Here is a 22,608-nt window from a genome sequence, read left to right as displayed (position 1 = left end):
CTGGATGATTTTTTTTCTAATGTGTCTGCTTTAATAGGGACATATTAAGATTGCCAGGTCTGTTATGCTTACTATAGGATATTTTTTTTATGAAATAGTAATGTTGTAACTAAGTCATTAGAAGGACAATGCGGATGTTTTAAAATCGCGTGAATGATAATACAGCGGCAGCACGAACGGCGGATGAGTATCGGGTAACATTGTTGGTATTTAGGTTTCAGATTACAGGAATACGTTCTCGTAAATACCTTTTCTATTCAGTGATTTATAAGAGCTATTGTACTATGAGTTCTGGGACTTGTAATTCTGACGACTTAATTGTGGGGAGCAATTGCATTGTTCAATAAAGTTACCTTGTTATTGTATTTTTTCATTGTTGACACTTACATAATGAATAATATCGTTATGTTATGGCTTTAAAAATATTTATACATCACTTAAAAACAAAACAAGTTTTTGCCAATGATATATGTATATGTTTGCTCTGTGTACACATGCTATAAGTAATTTTAAATCAAATAGATTAGCACATTTGTCCAGTTGGCACTGGTTTAATAGAAATAAATAGCTATTAGATTAACAAGCTCACCATTAAAGTCCAACAAAATATATTAGCAACTGGCTTATCTCAACGTTTTCATTCCAATTAAAGGTTTATCAGCTCCTTAGCGGTCTATGTATGAACAGTCTTTGTAGCTTATATTGAAATTAAACTTAATGTTTGTTACAATATTGTATTACTAAACAATATAGAATATATACAATTATTATATACGTATAGTTTTGATATTGGATTCGTCATGTCCTCGTGATGTTTGATAGCGCTGTATATTTTTTATGTAGTCGTGTTGCGGATTAGCCTGTTATACACGATATAGTCAACGTAGACTTTACTTTTTTAATGCCAATTTCGCATCTGTGTCTTGACCACTGAAATATCCATACAAAAGGCAGACAAGCAAGACTCCATAAGCGTTTTAAACAATACTTTATAGATTTTGCAACAACAAAAAAAATAAAAACTCTGCTTTTGTTTTTTAAATTTAGTAATGGTCTCAAACATCGAATGACATGAGATATATACTGATGGAAATGATATGACAACTTATGAAATGCAGCGCCAACCTGATCCATAAACTTCCTCGAAGCCTAGCCCGTGATATCGAAGAAGTTTTATGGGTTCTTCAAGCGTCGTATTTTTTCGTTCGTATTATTTATATATAGCAATTAAGTAGAAAAAGTAGTCAATAATTAACAACGCAAGTTTGCAAAAATGACTCGCGAAAGTTCTTCATGGACCATACTATACAAATTTCAGCTACTATCCACTATCCTATACTATAACTATCCAAGCTAAGATACATTATGTATTATTTTCGTCGTGAAATCTATGAAAATCTAGTTTTGCGTTACTAATTTGCAACCTGATGAGAGGGGATACTATATTTCAGTTTATTACAATACATTTATTGTGTAATAAAGTTCAACTGCAATCTCTCATCGAACGATCATTCACCGTCTACTTAAATCAATTCTTGGTTACTGTGCTTCTAGGGTTACCAATTCCATTGTAGCTTCCTAGGAATCGTTCATAGTAAGTCTAATAATAGTGTATTGCCATAAGCTAATAATAACAAACATGTATTGAAATTCCTGTGAATTGTATTCCAGGAGCTCAGTTTTCAAGTTATATGTACTGTGAAGCAATTAATAGTCCAAATTTTAAAACGAATAACAATTTTTTTTATTATTCTTTTGCTTTTGTTTGAATGATTATACTTTTGACATAGAAAGGACTCCAATCTTTATAAATAATATTAGAATACGAATTTCATAGAACTGTCGTCCTCTTACATGAACAAAGTAAGGAATACTCATTTGATTTACTTTTGTTGTTTTCTGAATATTATTTTGCTTAATCCATACTTTAGGTATATTATACATCTTGTATGTAATGTGTTAACTCAAAACAAAGAACTTTGTTGTCTATGGTACGTTGGCATCGGGAATTAATGGCAACCCTGTTGCTTAGGTTAAGCGCCACATGGAGCCATCGTTTATTAGTGGATATAAATAAATTATTAGCCCCCATATTGCCTGTAAATCAACCTCGTGGATGGATGTGAGTACGTCAAGTAATAACAATGGGTTCCATAAAGTTGCACAAGATTATGGATTACTATGATAGGCACTTAATATTTATTAAGTAAATATAATCCAACAAAGATGACATTATTGTTATCTATTTTAATACGAGTATAAATATACTGTAGCAGGATAAATCCTCTTTTAACACAAATATTGTTTATGCGGCGGGAGAGACTATCAACATGACATTTTACCTCAAAAAATAACAATACAAATTTTAGAATAGAAACGCAGACTGTAAACAAATATTTACTTGATGGCCATTGAAATTAATCATGCCGTAACTACGACAGATGAGACGCTTTCTACATTTTGTTTGGCGCCAAACCTCTTCGGGTGATTTGACAGCTATTAAAATTATTTCACTAGTCTTACAAGAAATAGTCGTATTGTGTATGAGATACATTGAATTTAAATGTAAAAATATTTGTTTTGATGTTTCGATAAATGAACAACAAAGATCTATTCTACTTATTTTAAATGTTCTGTCGTTATAATTCTCGTGTCTTTGCAAATTAATAAATATCAAACCTTAGAATGATAAAGTGTAAAACTGTCTTCAACTAATTGATTACCCCCAACAAGACCGTTTGTACATATGCATCATAACTTGATTTTATGATTCTATGCATTCAATAAATCTATAACAGACTCAAAGACTTTATCTCTTCATCTCCATGCTTAGCATTCGTGTTAACATGAATAGTGTTTAATATATCTTGACCGAGTTAGAAGTCACGATTATTCGGCAATGCCATCATTCATGTTTTGTGAATCACTTGAGAAGGATTTCTGTGATTATCTATATTTGACATTATTACATTCGCTCTTGTTGTAATTTGTTCATTACGAAAGATTATGCGAAATGTGCAAATCGACTCTTTATTATAAAGTGCATTGCAAATACACAATACTTAGAATTTAAATAATCCTAATAATGATCACTATTAAAAAACAATAAGTTTACGCGTGAAATATTTGATATGATCGCTATGTCACTTTCGAACGCACTCTGGCTAAGGTTCATAGACACATGTGTCAAGATCTTACGGCCGTTTGACAGATGATATAGTTCGCGCGTAAACGCTAGGTTCTTGGAACCGTAATTTAGTTCCGGGCTAAATATCTATATAAAACTTAAATATATTACAAATAATTTTGTGAGAATTGAAGATTTTTTTTTAGTAAGTAGTATTACATCATAACTAACCTCTAGCGCTTGCAGAGTTTGAAAAACCTTAGTAAAAAAGATTATTTTGATTCTAAGACGAAATCGTGGGTGATCTTTATCACACATTACTGTCTATAAACCTTTCAAAACATTACCTGTATATTTTTGCCGCTTCTCAGAAAGCGCGTTAAAACTTAACGGTCAAAATAAAGTACGTTATTATTATATTAAATGGACAAGTTTATTTAAATATTATACAAAGTTCGCCGTTTATGTCAAGATTTGTGCGGCGCCATCATTATGTTAATAACTATTTCGTTTTCCTAGGTCATTTCATTTTTGTCATAGAATATTATTTTATTAATAAACCTTTTTTTTCATTACAGGTAAGTTTGAATGCGGTCAACTAGTGAAGCATTGAGGTGGTTTGTAAAAATATATTTAAGATAGGATTTGCATTACAATTGCACTCATAACCGTAGTACTGTTTTGTCTCTTTTTGTCGAATTGTACGCTAGATTAAAAGAGACAAAACGGTAGGGCTAAAATGGTGCAACAATACTGACATATTTTAATGAATAAGGGGATAAGTTCTCATGCAGTTTCAATCAACGTCAAAAGAGCCTAGAAAATTATCCGTTGACACAAATCAGAATAGCAAATAGCAAAATCAAAGGATATGTTTATTACCGTCCTTTTAGAATATTAAATAAGTTAAAAACAGAGTATTTAATTCTTAAACGTTTTTTTGCTCGTAATATAAAGCAATATATACTGCAAAATTAAAAATGTAATTAACATTGTTCTACCCCGTGGGGCGATGGGACCTCATTAAATTGTCGTGCAATTACTAATTAGCCATTTTGTTAGTATTCATTAATTTACGGCAAATTAGCGGTATTACAAAGGAGTGTTTATTACAGTTTATTTTGGAAATTTACCAAATTGTCGGGAATTTTTGTGTTAACTGTATACCGTTTTTTAAGTTATTTTTAATGCGTTTTAGTAAATTTCTAATAGAATCACTGATCCTCACGGAAATTTTTCACTATATCAAACAAATCTTTTCAATAAAATAAAACATAATTTCAGTAAACACATACTTTTGTGTATTAACGTACGATAAAAGACCACGAGAACCAATACGATCCTTTTATCGATACTATACGAGTTAAAAAAAAATACAAATAAACAAAGCTATATTCAGTCGTGCCAAAAACAAAGAAATTTGAATTTCAAAACGTTTTCTATTTTGAGTTTCAACTACCGATCACAAAAAACAACAGAAATTCAAAGAAAGCTTTCGAATGAAACCAGCATACAAATTGCCGTCAAAACCACAATGAGTTTTTACCTCTGGCAATCATTCAAATTCGACGCGAGAAAGTGACCATTACTTTTTATGAAAGACTTCAACCAAGGGAATAGCAAAAATGCTTGTTTATTAACCTACTTAAAATATTAGTTTGAGTTCGCTTATTCTAAATTCAAATCTGTTACGCTTATTTTTTTTTTAGTATATCTAACTATCTAGCAAATTTATTACAATTAAAACTTTTTTCATGTGACGTTTGACATAACATTGACAGAGCTGCAAAAAGCGTCAAAGTGGATATAAGAAAAATGAATGTCATTTTAAATAAATGCTTCTATCGGGGTTATTATATTGATATAATACATATAAAACAATTACATTCGCTAATTGTTTGTGGCATTCATCTTGAAAATCCATGTTTTTCACATGGCCAGTTATATGTCGCCTGTTCCCATGTGGAAATACCAACAAAACTATTTATTTACGCGCCATAAAAACAAACAAAGTACCTATTAGAATAATAAAGACTTCGTTTCTGGTTTTTTTTTTGAATTTAATATTGATAGTTGACAGGACAACGTCTGTCGGGTCCACTAGTATATAATAATTATAGATATAATTCTTCATATACGGTTTAAATAATAAGCCTACTCAGAAGGTAATATTTAAAAAAAAAAAGTTTGCGTAAAAACGAAATATATATATTGTATTGTATACACCTAGCTCAGTGACAAAATTCAAACAGCGGATATATTCGCATCGAAAATATCAATAGTTTGTTGCGTATATTTGCGAAACCCGCATTTTAAAAATAAAAACAAGTTTATTGAACAAAAACGAAGTTTTAGGAGAACTGTTAAAAAGTCTTTGCCGGTGTTTACGGATCTTTTATCAGTGTTTCTGAAACAAAAGCGACATGTAAATGACGAAAGTTGCAGCGCTCCCTTCGGCTGTTTGCCATAAAAATAAACTTCACTTTGTACCGTATTTATGTGATAAGGCTTTGTACGCGTAAATTGTATGGTTAATATAAACGCTTTAATAAAAAAATCGAATCGAAACATAAACTAGTATCTTATCTAGTAGGTACTTTGCAATACCAATTCGATGTTGAAGATATTCTATATGAAATATTATAAATACTTAGCTATTTTATGTTCCCTCGCGAGATCGCCCCTCACAATAAGAGCGAGTGTTAAATGCGCACATAGACAGAAAGTCCATTAGGCAATCCGGTCTGCCTTAGACCCAAAAAGTCGACGGCGTTCGTCAGGCAAAGAAGGCTTATCTCGTACTTGTCCATTAGAAAAACACACAGAAATCTGAGACCTAGACCTAAATAGATGTAACGCTGTTTTTGTGTTATGTTTATACGCTATTTACAGATTTGGAACCTTTTTAAGAGGTCGACATTTAGTTCGTACGAAAGCTTTATTAGCAGAATTATTTTGATATGATATTTCTCTGATTGAATACTTAAGCACATCCCAAAACATATTGAAAAATATATATACGTTTCTCCGTAGCAATTAGAAATGAAACAGGGATTGCCTACTTCGAAATTATCTTGTACGCACAAATTACGAATATTTTTGATAAACATGAAAATACAAGTCGTATGCGGCTGTAATAAGCTCCCGACTGAGTGGAGAAAATTTTAATCAGACTCCCCGTGATACGCGGGAAATCTTTTGAGCGAGAGTACCTACATGAACAAAGTAATTAAGGAGAGCTCTATTTGAAATAAGGTTTCCTTATAGAGGTTTTAGGAGCAAATATAGATGGCGTTGTGATAAGGATGTAAATTAATTAATTTGGGTACGTGTAAATATGTCTAACATGTAATTGATTTCATTTATAAAGGATATGCTATATATATTATATATGGGGGATTTTATAAGGATAGATAGATAGATAAGGAATCTAATTTTCTTTTTTATTCCGGACTTGTATCAGCGTAATTTGCAGTTTGACAGGCATATTTTGTGCATTATATTGACATTAAAGCAATCCGTCATAGCGAATGCCGTCGCCTCTAATGAAAGTTACGATAAGTGGCAATGAAGCGTCACTGATCTTGCCGATAATCGCGGTCCATTACATCACGATCGTGACAACTGACAACTGACAGTTGACAACTAACCGCTGCCCTTGTGACGCACTCGACCACAACATTGCATCCAGGCACTAAACTCCTATAAAATGCTACATACAGTGTGAATCATATAAAATATATAAGACCATAAGACTTCCAGATTAGTAAACCATTTAATGCTATAAATCGGCAGAATCCGTTTATTTCGTTCTTCTGCTATATTTATTAAACATAAGGATGGATTTGTAAAAGAAATGATGAAGACAATTGGTGTAGCAGTGCCACTCCTACCATTTCAATACCTGGCGCAATAATACAAGCACGCTGTCATACGCCTCACTCTATGTACCCCTTATTCTTGAGCATTTTTAATGTAATAATACACATAGCAGTGTATGTTAAATAAAATGACAGATTTCATTAGCACTGTGTAGATATATTGCGTCCCAGTCCAAAAATGTAGTAAAACTGTATTTTACTTAAGTAATATTAATAGACTAAAGTGTAAATTCGTTTCGTGAGTTTAGTAGATGTCGTTAAGAGATTAGGAAACTACTTTTACGACCATTTAATTGCATTTAATAAGCAGGTAGAGATCTCAATCGGCCTATCGCGGTCATCATCTCCGTTAATACTTATTTACAAGATTTCTGCCGGACTTTTTAATTTTAAATTGTCTAGTTATATAAACGTTACGCTAAAACCCTTTTGTCTAAGGTGAAATATATTCGAAAATATGCGTGAGATCTTTAAAGAATTCAAAAAGAGGTAATAAAAATTATTAGGAATAACCGATAACTATGTGATCCAATTTACCGATAACTAAGGGCTAAGCTAGTGATTACGCTAGAACTCAAAACATGCTTTCTTTTATACATTTTAAAAGTCGTTTACGCAGGGACAGTTAAGTAATATCCTGTAGTTTACGTAGGATTTCCTTCAACTTCCTCTATCAGATAAGCTCGTGACATTATCCGTTAGAGGGCAGCTTTCGATTGACCACACAGCGCGACACTAATAACTAATGTTTCTCATGTCAATAAAGGTATAGACATGGAGATTTGCGTAATTTGAATTCATTTAGACCAGCTGTACATAAGACGTACTCTGCGCGGAATTAAGATAAATGGCTTTTCAATGTATATTTTAGTTTTACATGTATTTGATCCTGTGTTGATATAAATAAAAGAAAGTTTATATTGCATTTGTTTTTAATCGAGTAAGCCTTTTTATGTCTGTATTCAAATCACGTACGTGAGCTTACATGTGAAATTTGCACATTGTAAGTGGTCGAATTTTTTAAACAAATACTGGCTGCTCCCGCGAACTTCGTTTTGCATTAATATGATTTGTTTAATTAGTCTAACCTTTTAGTAACTACATATGGAACATTTTGCTTTTTCGAGATAAAGATAGTTTATATGGTTTCTCGTGCAATTTTGCCTCAGAATTTAAGGAATAAAGAATAAAAAATACTCAAATTTGTCCACCATAGTTCGAGTTTTGCGCTTAGCAACATTTTTTGCAATTTATTTTTATACTCGTATCTATAGATTAATTATGTTTCGTAAAGAAAAAAATCCAAGTGTTGATTACATAATACATTACTTTGTGTACATATTAGAAGACTTTATTGACCTGACCAATAAAAAGTTTGACACAACGATTAAAACTCTTTGTTGCTGTTTATGCTATTGCTAACAGGATATGTATTTATATTTCAAGCAAACTGTCCAAGTATCATTGGCTGTGAGTAGAACTACCAGACTGAAAATTCAAGCGTTGTCGTACGGTTCGCGTTCGAATCTGACCTAGTCAATACTTTTAAATAAGTTTAGTTTTCTATGTTCCCATCATATTCTGGCGTTGGTGACGAATTGTCTAAATGCCTTGCAGTATGGGATAGATGAAATGGTGGGAGCAACAAGTGTTCTGTCCTATGATGTCTGCTTCTGTTAACCCACCTACAATTTTTAGCAAAATTTATACAAATATTTCAGGATCATTTATTTTTTAGCATGTCTTAGACGAGTTATTAATAAATGAAGTATGTCAATTGATAAACGAGGTGGCTTTTTATTTTATACTATTTTAGAAATCAAATTCTGTTTAATCTATTTATATCTGTAAAACAATAGAATATCTAACGTATATTTAGTGATTGTTATAGCTTTTAACAATAACACGCTTTCATACAAAATTATGGAAAGCAATAGAAAATAATAAAATAAAAAACCATCATATTGAAAGCCAATTGTTTATTTTTATATTACATAAAGCGTGAGATAAACTTCGATATCTTTATTGGAAATTCATTTTTTCTCTAATATTCTTTCTTATTATAATTAATCTCTGTTAATTATAAAAAAAATATTTATAAGTAACAATTATGTTCTCATATAATTTCTATTTATGCGTTCACAAGTGTAAACGAAAAAATCAACATAATATACAATCAATTGATATTTTTACGTTATTTAGCAATGAAGCTTTCTACAGGTGAAAGAATTTTTTAAACCAGTTCAGTGTCTTCGTGATAAAAAGAATGTAACATATTTCATTACTATCTATCCTTACAAAATACAAAATGAAGATCGCCTCTGTGTCTGTATGAACGCGATCAACATATATTTTATGATATGATTATCTTGAAGAGGTCGCCAGAATCTTTCGAAAATCGACGATCCTCACGGGCGTAGCTGCGGGCGCAAGTAGCATACAAAGTAATTGCATATTTAAATATTTTGTCATGTCGAATAAATATAATAACTTAATCATTATAGCTCGTTAAGTATGAGTACTTATGAGCCAGTTCAGTAAAATTAATTTAATAACTTAATAAGATAAAATTACGCGCTCATAATGGGTATTTACTTTGGCTCTATACAAATTTAATTTGTTATAAGCTCGATGTAGTCTCGTTTACATGTAGCTTTTAGTTTTATAACCATATTGTTAACCTTAATATCCATATCATAATAACGACTCGTAATTGTTACGAATTGCTTGCCTTCCGTTGACGGCTGTGTATATAAAAGAAAAATTGTTGTAGAAATTACGAAATATTTTTCTTTTTAATTTTCAGTAACCAGGTCTTTTGCTAAAGTGAACTAACTCAATCAGTTGGAAGATGTTAAGTTTACATGCTTTATAACATTATAGGTATATCATACTTTTATACGTGACCGAACAAGCTCTGACATTCGTTCATAGACACCTGCAACGCCGGAAGCCTTACAGTTGCGTTGCCGACTTTTACGAATCAGTACGCCTCTAAGTATCGGTGAAAATTGCTCTACATATCACCAGCTGGTATAAAACTCTCTGTCAAAAATGCGAAAACACATGGTCCTCAGTGTTTGGCCTGACCTTAACGAAAGTCATAAAACTACAGCCATTCCTATTATGCACCTAAATATCGAATACACCGTATGAATCGTCACCTGCAAACGTTCTACTGAGAAACACTTAATACAGCCTTCGTAGAAAATGTCATTTCCCATTTGAGTATTTCAGCGAAGTTTAAGCTTTCACATATGTTGCTTTGTTTGTCTAGGAAATATATAAAACAATTGTGCATGCCTATTATGTTTCCCATTGACATAGATTTTAAAAGGAAATTCGCATTTCTAGAGTCTAATGTGTGATAGCATAGTGTTTACTATTTTACGGTAAACATGATCATCTATTGTTTTACTTCAAATAATAGATGATCATATTTTTTAAATATATTGATTAAGTAATTTTACCGTAATTTATATTCAACTTTTATGAACAAAGACTGCGTAAATATTAACGTAAATTTTGTAGCTAAAATATTATAACCCTTTCAAAATTAACACATCTTACTTCTTCTATTTTGTCATTGGTTTAATATTAATTTCTCATTAAGAATACAATTCCACACGAGATAACCAATAAAGTACAATATAATTTAGGACTAGCATTCTTTAGTGTTGTCATCCTAACGAAAAATATTAAAAATAAGACTGATATGCCTTGCTTCCAGCAAGAGAGCGATCTTTTACACAATACCATTATTCCAAATGGGAACGCCGTGGTCAAGGCATAAACAAGACCTTATCTATAATGTATTACACAAATTAGCATAAATCTACACTAGATTTTCAATTTGAAATATCTAATTCCCACAGGGCGGGATGTTTATATTATTTTATCGACGTCAATAAACATATTTCTGCATGCTATGTTAAGTAATAAACTATACTGTTTTATCTGTACTGGTTATTAACCGTCTCGGTATAACAATTTGTCATATTAACCGATATAGTTATATCTGAATAATCGATATTATTTACATTCACTGCAAATCGATTGTAATAACGCAATCAAGTATCGGTTGCGTCAATTAAAGTGATTCAATATGTGTTTAACTCGTTTTATACAGAATTGGCTTCTTTTTAAAAATTATTAAGGTGAATAGAGTTAGTAAACATATATATACTTTTTTATGATGATTAATGGATATTTAAAAAAAGGGATAATGCGATACATTCTCCTTGGAGTAAAAAAAAAAAGTACTGGCAGGTTTTATACCTAATAATATTAAAAAGCAAACAATTCTCTTTTGTTTTTTAAAATAGAAGTCATGCACTTTCGAAACGAAACGAAAAATAAAATGTCATTAATTAAAAGATAATTGCGTCATGCTCATTATCATTTTTAATTGAACAACCCTAGTACATACATCATTTGAAAATAATTCTATAGCCTGCCTGTTATGATTGGCGCATAACAGCCATTCGACTCTGTTCCCTAAGTATAAGTCGTAACTGTTATGAATCGAGGAGAAAGAACAACTCTTAATTAGTTAAAATATTGAAACCAAGTATTATGTGCGTACAAATGCTAACTATATAGAACACTGTCGTTGTTCAAGTTCTGGTTTCTCACAATTATGACAAAATTATAAATACAGAGGCTTGTCATAGATAATCTTGGTTGAATTTGAGTATTTGGGTCGATCAGAGTATTTCTCGAAAAATATTTTCTCTTTCGTCGACCCTCATTTCTTAAATCTGGACGGTTCGATCAATCAATTCAGGAGCTTGTGTGGCTTTATGTAATCCAAGGGATTTGCCTTCATATATTATGTATTACCAATCAGCATAATACATACGGCGTGGACATTCACTTAAATCACAATGCGGACGCGTACAAAGCTTTCGAACGAACAATTCTGAATTGATCACGTATTTGGTGTTTTAAATGTTTTAATAACATCTACTATCCGCCTACTGTAGTAGTAGTTCAGAAATTATCACGAAGATAGATTCAGAAATGTGTAAGTAAATTCATAAAGACAATTTTATACCCCACAGCTCAATCTGACCGTTCTTCAGCGACACCGATTGCCTGACAGAATTATAAAGATAAATGATCTTCCACGATAATAAATCGAGTTTGCAAATTAAGTAAGCGCTAAAAATAACAACGCAATAATGTTGGCGCCGCATAATTTTATTTTAATAAAGTCGGACTATGAAGAATGTGGTTAGAATCGATCCTACGCGACTTGGAAGTGCTCCTAATTGATTCAGTTGACTGCATCTAAATTACATTAAAATAATGCTAATTATATTTGTTGTCGATTTAATTGTATTGCGATAAAATATATATGAATGTGTATTGTGAAAATCACTGTCAGTACCTATCTGTCCAATGATCATTGGATGTATTCTTTTACGATTCACACTCAAAGCTGTACCCTGTTACAATCTATTGCGATCCTTTAATGTTGAGTTTTCGTACTGCGCAATCCCGAACTTGCGAATTCAGTGCTACAGCTATTGAGAGAACTACTTCGAAATTGTATACAAAAATGTCAGGATCGGTAACGCTATATAAAATATACACTTCCAACTGAATATACGTTTGAAAACTTCCTCTCAAACACATCTATTAGCAAATAATATAGCAAAATATTGATGTAAAAGTATCGTCTACAGAGAGGAGCAATCAAAAGTTTACACACAAAACAAATTGAGTACTAAAATCCGGCTGGTTAAGGTGGAAAAGGCATAAATCAACTTTAACGTGGTGAAAGTATATTGGATAAGTAACAAATTAATGTCATTATGGCAAGTAATCTCCTAAAACAGTTTTATAGCTGCTTTCAACCTCGTAAAGCGTGCGAAGGTAATGCCAAAACTCAGAAGGAATCCATCAAACGTGGCGAGATCGAATAAACTCCAGTAATCAAGCTCGAAATAGGCTCTGAACGTAAAAACAAAAGGGCAACGAAATCAAAATGAAAACATTTGCGACTTATGCTAAGCTAATAAAAGTACAAAGAGCAATGTTGTACGAAAAATATGGAAACATGAACCTAACATCTACATTTGCTCTCATAACGAATTAGTATGGATTTAGACCGTAGTAAAAAAACAATGTAATCGCGATAATTGCTGTTTATGATGACACGATTAAACCGTTGATTACTTTAATAGCGGGATCTCAGTAAACGAAAATTATCTCGACATTCACAGACTATAATACTTTGAAACAATTTTTATTTGCTAATGACCAACGAGATACGATACGTGAAGGCAATTGAAAATATTTTTTTGGCCCATAAATGCGTGCGTTTGCAGAGATATAAAGAATAAATTTGCAAATGCATATAACAGTTAATGTTCGTTATTTTTTATAGGCTTACATGAATGATATTATAATTATTGATAACGAAGTATTCATGAGCAATAATAAACGCCTATTTTTATAGTTTTAACGATTCAAAAGTTGCAATATTGTGTTGTAACTTTGTTCCAATCAAGATAAATTTAATGGTGATTTTGCTGGGTCGGTTTGTTGGGGCAATTAGTTAGCGATCGGACGCGGTCATCGGATCTTGGCTCGATCATGATTGATGGTGTTTTATTACTAAATCTTTCCCGCCTTTTTCGTTTATCAGTGGGTTGAGGGATGTAACTCATTTCGCTAATGCGGTCGACGCCCCGCTGATAACCACGTTTGATGCTTTTGACGTTAAGCGGCCTTATTAGCTTTGTTAAAATTTACGCGAAGAAAATCCTTGGGGTGTACAAAGATAACAAGGAAGCCATTTTGGGTATATCATCGTAATGATGTGCCTAAAAAAATATGAAATGTAATTTCTATAAAGACGTTATTATTATTGATTAGTTTTGTATCGTACATTGCAATGTCGCAGTTTTAAAAAAGGGTCTTTTAGTATAAATAAGACCAGTTTATAAGTTTTATATACATAACCTATAAAAAGATAACCCATGATATATATTACATTAGAATTTCTGTTAAGTATTATTCAAAATAAGTAATTATTTAACCTTTGAAAAGTGACTTGTTGCCTCAATGACTAAAGGTTCAGTACATACGGAAATTCGTATGTAGTATTTTGACATTCAGTACTAAAGTACATCCCTTTATTCCAGTGGGCGGAATGTCACGCGGGGGCGGCGGCGCCGGCAAGGCGACGACCGCGAAACGCGTCCCTCCCCCCGCGGTGCCAGGGGACGCGTTTGGCACCCCACAACACCGACACTCCGGTTCCAGTTTCGGATCCCAAGGATACGCGTCCTGTGAGGAGCAGGCCTATCCGCAGCCACCTGATACACCTTCTCATACTCGAGGTAAGACCTTATAGATCAAGTTCAAAGGCTCAGGCGCAGTTTTACCAGTTCAGAAATCCTGTCGTACATCGCTAATGATGCAATACTTCTATACAACCCAGTCTCAAAAATTTCCTGAGCAACTATTGGTAATGTTTCAGATGACCATTCTGACTATGGCAGTACAGTGTCAGGCGTGTCTGGAGCGAGTGGAAGCCTCGGGAAAAGTCCAGCTGGTGGAGGCACATTCACATTTCCACCACCATCGCAACCGCTCACACATAAAGCAGCCGTATATTACCATCACCAGCTGGCCTTAAGTGATGATCAGGGCATCGATATGACACAGGTAAATTTGATTTTCATTCTAATTTTATAATAGGAATTGTGAAATCTTAGTATTATATAAAAAAGGAGTGGATGCGCAATAATTGAAAATTGTATAGTATTTGTAATTACAATACACTTTATGATGATGAAGATATTACGTAACGTAAACATAACTACCGACTATTTCAGAGTCCCGGCAGGGACAGTCCCGGCTCCTCATCAGGCTCGGCTGGGTCCGGTTCCCGTCATTCATCAGCGTCCCTGGATAGTGGCAGAGCGTCGGGAAGAATGCCGCATCATCACCATGCTTCATGCCATTGCGGAGACACCGTTGATAGAGTTCGATCTATGATCGCACAGGGACTTCCGGTATGTTGATAATATCCGCTTTATTTTTATAAAAACATAATAATTATTATTATACGCACGTGAATATAAAGGACTCATATGGCAAGTTTTAAAAAAATTACGTCATCATATCTCTATATTTCAGTTTGTGGTTGCCTGTGTTCTATGTAATTTCAACTAAGATTAAGAAAAACACTTTTTGAACGGATTGAAGCTATGTATTATTATTAAAAACTTATAATTATTTGCATAATTTTCTGCTTTTCAGCATGCGCGCATGTTTTTCTTAATGTGTAAAAACTATGTTAATAAAAGACAGTACTATGTTCAACTAAGATTTTTTTATTAAAGACCAGTTACCGTGTCGTCTCGGAGGTTTAGTGGTGTTCATGATGAGGCCATGGTTCGATTTCCGGCTAAATAATAGTGGTTTCAGTTTGACTGGTACTGATAAACCGTCAATGTGACATTCATTCTAAGATTTTAATCATATTTAAGCAAGATAAAGAGCTCAAAGTCGAAGGAGTTCGGATGTAATTAGACCCTATAATAGATACTAAATGCCTTTATTCACTCTTTCAGGATGCAGACATAATTCATGCATGGCTGGCCGATTTACAAATGGAGGAGTATGCTCGTCTCTTCATAGAGGCCGGGTATGACTTGCCGACAGTCACAAGAATGACTCCAGAAGACTTGACAGCTGTGGGCATCAAGAAACCGAACCACCGTAAACGCTTAAAGGCTGAGCTGGCAAATCTTAACGTACCCGAGAATTTGCCCGATTATATACCTGTAAGTATATCAAATAAAACTGGACAATGTCAGTGTAAAATTATGGTATTCGTATGAGAATGACAGATGAAGAAGATAAAGAAGATATCGAAATATTACTTTCCAGTTTTGTACTAAAGAAACACAAAGCAGATGGAAATTCAATAAAAGTCCACAGTTAGGCTAAAGAAATATTATGAAAGATTTTTATTTTTTAATTATTGAAGTTGATATTTTATGTGAATAAAGAAACGTACGTAAAGGCTATATAGAGACAGTAAGAAAAACACTTTTTGAGCGGATTAAAGCTATGTATTATTATCAAAACTTAAAACTATGTACTATTATTTACATAATTCTAAATTTAAAAAAAAAATACCGACGTTTCGCGTGCTTTTCAGCATGCGTGGTCACGGTGACCTCGCTGAAATAACTATAAGTTTTAATAATAATACATAGCTTTAATCCGTTCAAAAAGTGTTTTTCTTAATGTGTAAAAGCTATTTTAACAAAAGACAATACTATATATAGAGACAGTACAATTTTATGGCAATAAAATCCAACCTTCAACGGTTTCTTTATAACGTAGCTAGTATCTTGCGTTACATTACAGACAAAACACTTAAGTGGTTTGTTTTGAAAACTGGCAAGGGGCCATTCAAGTATTACGTAAACAGATTTACTGCAATTTATCCCCCCCCCCCCCCTCGTGCTCCCCTTGTGAGCAAATGTCACAAAAATAATAGTACATAAACGCATTCATTTGTAGGAATCCTTGAAAATGCATTTTGATTGAATGCATTTGCGTGTTATTCCCACGAAATGTAAGTGCGTGCTCCTATTTAATGCCTCCTGCTGATGTCATGTGGAACATGGTGGGATGGTTGTAGCTCCTTACAAGGTTGTGTAATACAAAAAAATCTTGGCGACAAAAAGAGTGGCGGAGAGTTTATTGCCAGTTCTTCTTTAATATAAAATTAGAAGCATTTAATATGTATTTTTTATGACGTTCATAAGTGTACATTGTGTTACCTATATGAATAAATGATTTTTGACTTTGATGTCAAGCATAGACAATGTGAGGGTAACATGTGTAAAAAAGTTAATAATTATTGTTGACATAATCAACAAATAAGCAAATCAAAGAACCCCCCCCCCCTCATATCTCCTCCTCCTTCCCCTATACTTCTTACGTAAAACTTAAACGGCCCCTAAGGCAAGTAGGTGTGCCTTAATATGAAATAGATATAGAAATAGAGGCGTTGCGTGACTGCGACTGGAAAGCGTTATTTTAATGCAATGTAAAAATATATAAATTTAATAATTTCCAGGGTTCTTTAGAAGAATGGCTTCGGCTGCTTCGGCTTGAAGAATACGGCCCAGCTCTCGTAGCGCAAGGATATCGCACTGTGCATGACGTCACACAGCTCGCTTGGGAGGTTAGTTCTAGTATATTAAACAGTTTTATGACAATAATCTTTTTATTAAAACACTATTCAGTATATTATAGGCAAATTTTGGGTCTATTTAACATCTTTAAAAAGTCTAAAATTCTATAAAAGTTGAACCATAATTATTGGTTTTTAGTGCAATATTAAGAATAAATGACTGACTTTTAAGAAGAAAAAATATTTCATATAATTGAATGACTTCCACAAAACTTCTTTTAAAACTATATTTTTTTATTACAGGACTTAGAAGATATGGGCATAGTAAGACTTGGCCATCAAAAGAAAATACTTTTAGCCATCAAGAGAGTGAAAGACATAAGAGCCGGAAAACGGAGCATAAGTAACCAAGGGTCCCTGGATTTCACGAGGCTTCAACCTGGACAGGTCAGTACTATAACTATCAGTGTTGCCAAATTAATGTTGTAGTCATGTCCTAGGTCTAGCCATAGATAATTATTTTCAGTCTGTATTTCTTTCAAACCTAAATAGATTAGTCTATTTATAGTTTAAGATTTTATTTTAAGTTCACTCACACACCATTCTCATAACCATGCTATATCTTAAATAACAATTATTTAATATTTTTAATTTTAACTTTCTATTAACATCGCCTAAACAAGCGTTTAGTAGCTTTCAACTAATTATAAACTAAAATATATTTAGCAAACTCAAAATGTGCAGGATTAGCTTAATAGATGTGTTTATGGTAAAAAGTGACGTCAGAAGGAAATCAGAATAAACACAAATATGGTTTGTGTTGCCAAATACCAGTTTTGGTTACTTACGTTGAAACATTAATTTCGTTTTGCTGAGACCTTAGATGTCTATATTTCCATCGCCATCGTCGCTATTTCTGCAGCCCTGCGATAAAATAAAAACAAAAAAAATGTCTGAAATGTCTCGTACTTCAGACTAAAACATTAAATTCTGGTAAACATCACACAAAATTGCTCCGTCTGTATTTCATGAAGCAAATGTATTAAAATAAATCGCAGGGCTGTATCACCCATCGCTGCATCCACCATACCACTAGCCCAAAGCAGCATGTGAATGTTTTGTTTATTTTCTTTTCCAAACACAAACCGCACATTGGACCTAAAGGATTTATATCCGAGGGAGAATTACCAGCATTGGGAGAGACACGCAAGAAGTTACCATAAACCCCCCGATCTAAACTTTGACGCTCTACAAACGTCCCTATGTGCCACTGACTTGGTCCCCATCCAGGTATGAGACTTCCTTTGGCACCCAATGACGCACCCCGGCACCTAGCTTTATGTGCACTTGTCAATTTTCGTGTGATCTAGGTTAAGCCTGCACGGTAGTGTCGTATTTATTATATATCCTTACTCTTAACATTTTAACAGGTCAGCATGATGCGATACAATTTCTAATATATTGTGTATCTAATAAAAATATAATATGTAAATATTTTGAGCGAGATAGCATGAAGTAACATTCGGAACGCTACCGTTTGCCGTAATTTTGATGATTCTACATTATCATATTTTTATGCGTACACTTTCTTATAACACTCTTTATAACAGATACGCCATCCCCGCGGGAAGTCATTGGAGAGTTTAGAAGACCCATCTGAAAGAACATCCCACACTACATTCTCCCCTGAAGCCGGGTTTTATTATGGAGGTCAATGGCGACGTTCGTACGACGATGGAGATATAACACCAACAAATGATAGTTATGAAGGGGGAGGCACTTTGCCCCGACCTAGGGGGTTAGTGAGACCTCGGCCAGTCGCTAAGATACAAGCGACTCCGGCGTATAGAGATAAATCTCCTGATTACACATATGATGAGATTGCGTACTCGGCACGACTGCAGCGCGTCGCTTATGGAGCGAGTCCGCACGTGGCCAGAAAGCCTCCGCCGGAGCCACCGAAGCGTCAGAGCTCACAGTATGCGCCTTTTACTCGCTTCGGGCAGACAACTGTGGAAATTCATCCAGAGAAGAGCTTGCCCTTGAGTTTGCCAGCTTATCCTAGTTCGGACTCGCTGAGTGTTTCTTTGGACAGTACAGGTCTACTTCCACCCCCACCTGCACCTTCTTCCCCACCCCGGAGATACGAAGAGGACAAAATGAGAACGGGTTCCGATGCTAGTTTTAAGGTTAGTTTTACATATTTTTTCTCTTACTTGCTAGAGAGTTATATTTTTATCCGCACAATCAATTTGAATTTGGACGTAAAGTTCAATGCTTTAATTTTACTTAGTCTTTAGATGTTGCTGGCTTGATCTAGAGCTGAGGTTTTAGATTGTACTATTAGTTTCCGAGGATAAATAAACTCAACGAAAAATTGCTGGATATGGCAACATTTCTGATCACGCAATAATATTCACATTTTTCACAAGTTCTACCCACTAGCTCGATGACTTATTTTTTTTAACATAGAAAATAAAATTATAAAATTCATTTCGTACTTAAACTATTTTACATACATTAATGTTTTATCTCAGTAATATTTATTCTTTACAGTCAAGTTCGAGCACTGAATCGGACAGCATTCCATTTGCCAACGACAACGCCGGTACGATTAAACAAAACCGAAGTCAAATGGCTGGCAGACCACATACCGTGGACTATGGAAGAACGGGTATGGGCTTGGCGACGCTCCCTCCTAGACCTACAGATAAACAACACATAGAAAAAGAAGAGAAGAGTACAGAACCCGTTGATGTCCTCAACGATATAGGAAACATGCTGGCAAACCTTACTGACGAACTTGACGCCATGCTGGAAGAGGAGAAGCGACAAGGCCTGACTGATTCCTAAGATTTGGCCAAGTATCTCGAATAATGTAGAACAAATTCCAAAGATACTATTGGTACTTATTTTTTGTAGGTAATGTGAAAATTGTTTTGGCCCAGTTTAAATAATACGTTATTGGATTAACTGTTAAAACCTACTTCAAACTATGAATGGATAATATAAAATGAACTGCCTAATAAAGGGTCTTTGTGTTAAAATTGTTAGCATTATTTATATGGACAATACTGCGTTGTTTGCAATTATGCCTTTCATTCAAAGGAAAAATGTTATGAAATACTTGACATGAACTGTTGACATGCAATATTTTACTATTGTAACCATATCAAAACTTCCAAGGACTTAAAAATGTGAAGTGTAGATATAATCTTTGTTAATGCAATTTCTTGACATACACCTTAAATGTCATATTGGATAAATTTCATCCTCTGTGAAAATTGTTCCTTCTTTATATTATGGCAATAGTTTTATCATTATGCAAATAGTTTACTTAATAGTAACTAGTAAGCTACTATTAGTAGCACACATCTGTGTCATATGGCTAGACACAAAGTCACTTTTCGGCAGTCATGACCCGCTAACGAATTTGTATAAAAACGGTCTCGTGACAAAGCAAATGTCATTCTGATATAAATTCGTTTAGTTAGTGGGTCACGCTTATAAAAATGTGACGTTGTGAGACAACCTTCAATCAGCCCCATATTGTTTTATTTATCATAATTCTTTTAAATACTAAGTTATCAAATTTATCCAATACGGCTTTCAATTTAATTTATGTAATTATGTATGTAGTTCCTTACTTAAGCAATATCTGTTAAATTGCGTTGACACACGTATCTAGATGAAGCAGAAATGGCTATTTTTGTAAATAATTTTACTTAAAGTATGTCATAGATAAATATAATATCCAGTAGTTAGTTTTCCATGTACAATAAAATTGTAGAATTAATAATAATGTAGGTGATTAGTTAGAATTTATACAAAATGGTAGCTTTAGATATAGTGTGAAAAGTAGTGTTTCTACAGTGAATGTATAATGATCCTTCTTATAGTTTAGATATCATAGACATATGTTACATTCATAATATAATTTATTAGTAATATCTTTCCGATTCCAATAAATCTACTCTGTACAATACATACTAGAATGCACCATACTTTTGCTTAATAACCATACTTTCATATTTTTTACATGCAAAACAGAAAATCTAAATGATCTCCTATGGTATGAAACGTGATATTAAGTGGCCATAACTATACCCAATAAAGTTATAAACCCATGACCATTCCTTATACAATCAGTTTAAACATTGAATTAATAGTATATAACCGCTAAAGATAAGAATTAAGCTAAAGAAATAACCAATTGTAATTTTATATGCATAGACACACCGGAAAGATAATTATTATCTATGGTAATTACACAATGAAGCAATAAGGTCACAGACAACATAAAAGTAATGAAAAAAAATATAATTTATTTGCTTCAATGTCTTATTGCCATAACTTTTAGCAATGAAATGTAGCGCATCATATTTTTATTAGCTTTATAATGTAAATAATAGAATCAGTGTTTCTACATCCTTTGATACCTAAAATATTTAGACATTTTGTACATGTATTCTCAAGTAAGCCGTCACCTCAATAGGAAGGTGCTACATATTATGGCAATTTTGTAACATAAGGCTTTTCGTTTTTTGAACTAGTCAAAATTTATTTACAGGTGACGGCTATGAATTATGTAATATATAACTTGATTTATCTTTTTTATTATACTGAAAACTGCTGTTTCTTTTATTATTAACGAATTCTTATTTTAATAAATATTTGTAATACCTATGAATTTGCGTTTTTTTTCGAATTGTAAAATAATATAGTGGCTCAAACTGGAACTAGTGATAATTCAAATGTAAAACTGCAGTTCGAATAATAAATTGCTATCATAGTAAGAAATAAAAGAATGTGTAGGTATTTTAGGTTTATATTGACAAATAGGCCACAAGGTGTATTTTACCTAGGTGTTACTATATTTGGTTTGGTTAGACCAGATTTATGTTTGAGTTTCGCGTTCATTCATTTTTCTTAATAGGCAAGTATTAAGTGATCAGCGATTTTTTGGTTATCTTACTATGTTTTCCTTCACCTTCACTATGATGCCCGTACCATCGTGTCAAATGCGCTCATAGTTATACGTACTAACTGTACTTAGAGTTATAAGTTTGAAAAACGCACACTAGCTACTGTTTTAATTTTAAAGAAGTAAGACAAAATAAATAATAAAAAAGGCTTAAGGTCTAAAGAAAATTAAATCATAACTATTCATTTTAACTTTAGATGATTACTGCAATAGTATTTATGAATATAACTTTTCTAACAAGAGTATAGAATAAAAATTCATGTTTCATAAAGTCTTTTTATAAATATGTAATATGAAATACGTGTCCGTAAGTCATGAGCATTGTCAAATTAGTCTTACTTGAAAAGGAATGTTTTTATTATGCAGTAGGAGAGTTGTAGATTAGATAAATTTAAGAAGAATAAGATCTTAAGCAAAAAAGAAAAACTCTTTTTTAACAAACATG

At 33.1% G+C, this 22,608-nt stretch overlaps 1 protein-coding gene across 5 annotated transcripts in view; it reads left to right on the top strand.

The window, feature by feature from the left end:
• LOC123708132 (caskin-1) overlaps positions 1-21,542 on the top strand; it is a 191,095-nt gene extending 169,553 nt beyond the window's left edge. For 4 of the 5 annotated variants that reach the window (XM_045658662.1, XM_045658660.1, XM_045658658.1 and 1 more), the window contains 9 exons: positions 14,163-14,360; positions 14,501-14,688; positions 14,859-15,038; positions 15,600-15,812; positions 17,123-17,230; positions 17,483-17,626; positions 18,344-18,469; positions 18,790-19,368; positions 19,736-21,542. In XM_045658662.1, coding sequence (XP_045514618.1) covers positions 14,163-14,360; positions 14,501-14,688; positions 14,859-15,038; positions 15,600-15,812; positions 17,123-17,230; positions 17,483-17,626; positions 18,344-18,469; positions 18,790-19,368; positions 19,736-20,032 — 2,033 coding nt within the window. In that variant the 3' untranslated portion in view covers positions 20,033-21,542. The remainder of the gene's footprint in view (positions 1-14,162; positions 14,361-14,500; positions 14,689-14,858; positions 15,039-15,599; positions 15,813-17,122; positions 17,231-17,482; positions 17,627-18,343; positions 18,470-18,789; positions 19,369-19,735) is intronic. The other variant, XM_045658659.1, reaches the window with a different exon arrangement.
• The last annotated feature ends 1,066 nt before the right edge of the window (positions 21,543-22,608 follow it).

Source organism: Pieris brassicae, chromosome 4 (assembly GCF_905147105.1).
Source record: "Pieris brassicae chromosome 4, ilPieBrab1.1, whole genome shotgun sequence".
Lineage (NCBI taxonomy): Eukaryota > Metazoa > Arthropoda > Insecta > Lepidoptera > Pieridae > Pieris > Pieris brassicae.
The sequence above is the reverse complement of the archived record's forward strand: the minus strand, read 5'-3'. Positions and strand labels throughout refer to the sequence as shown.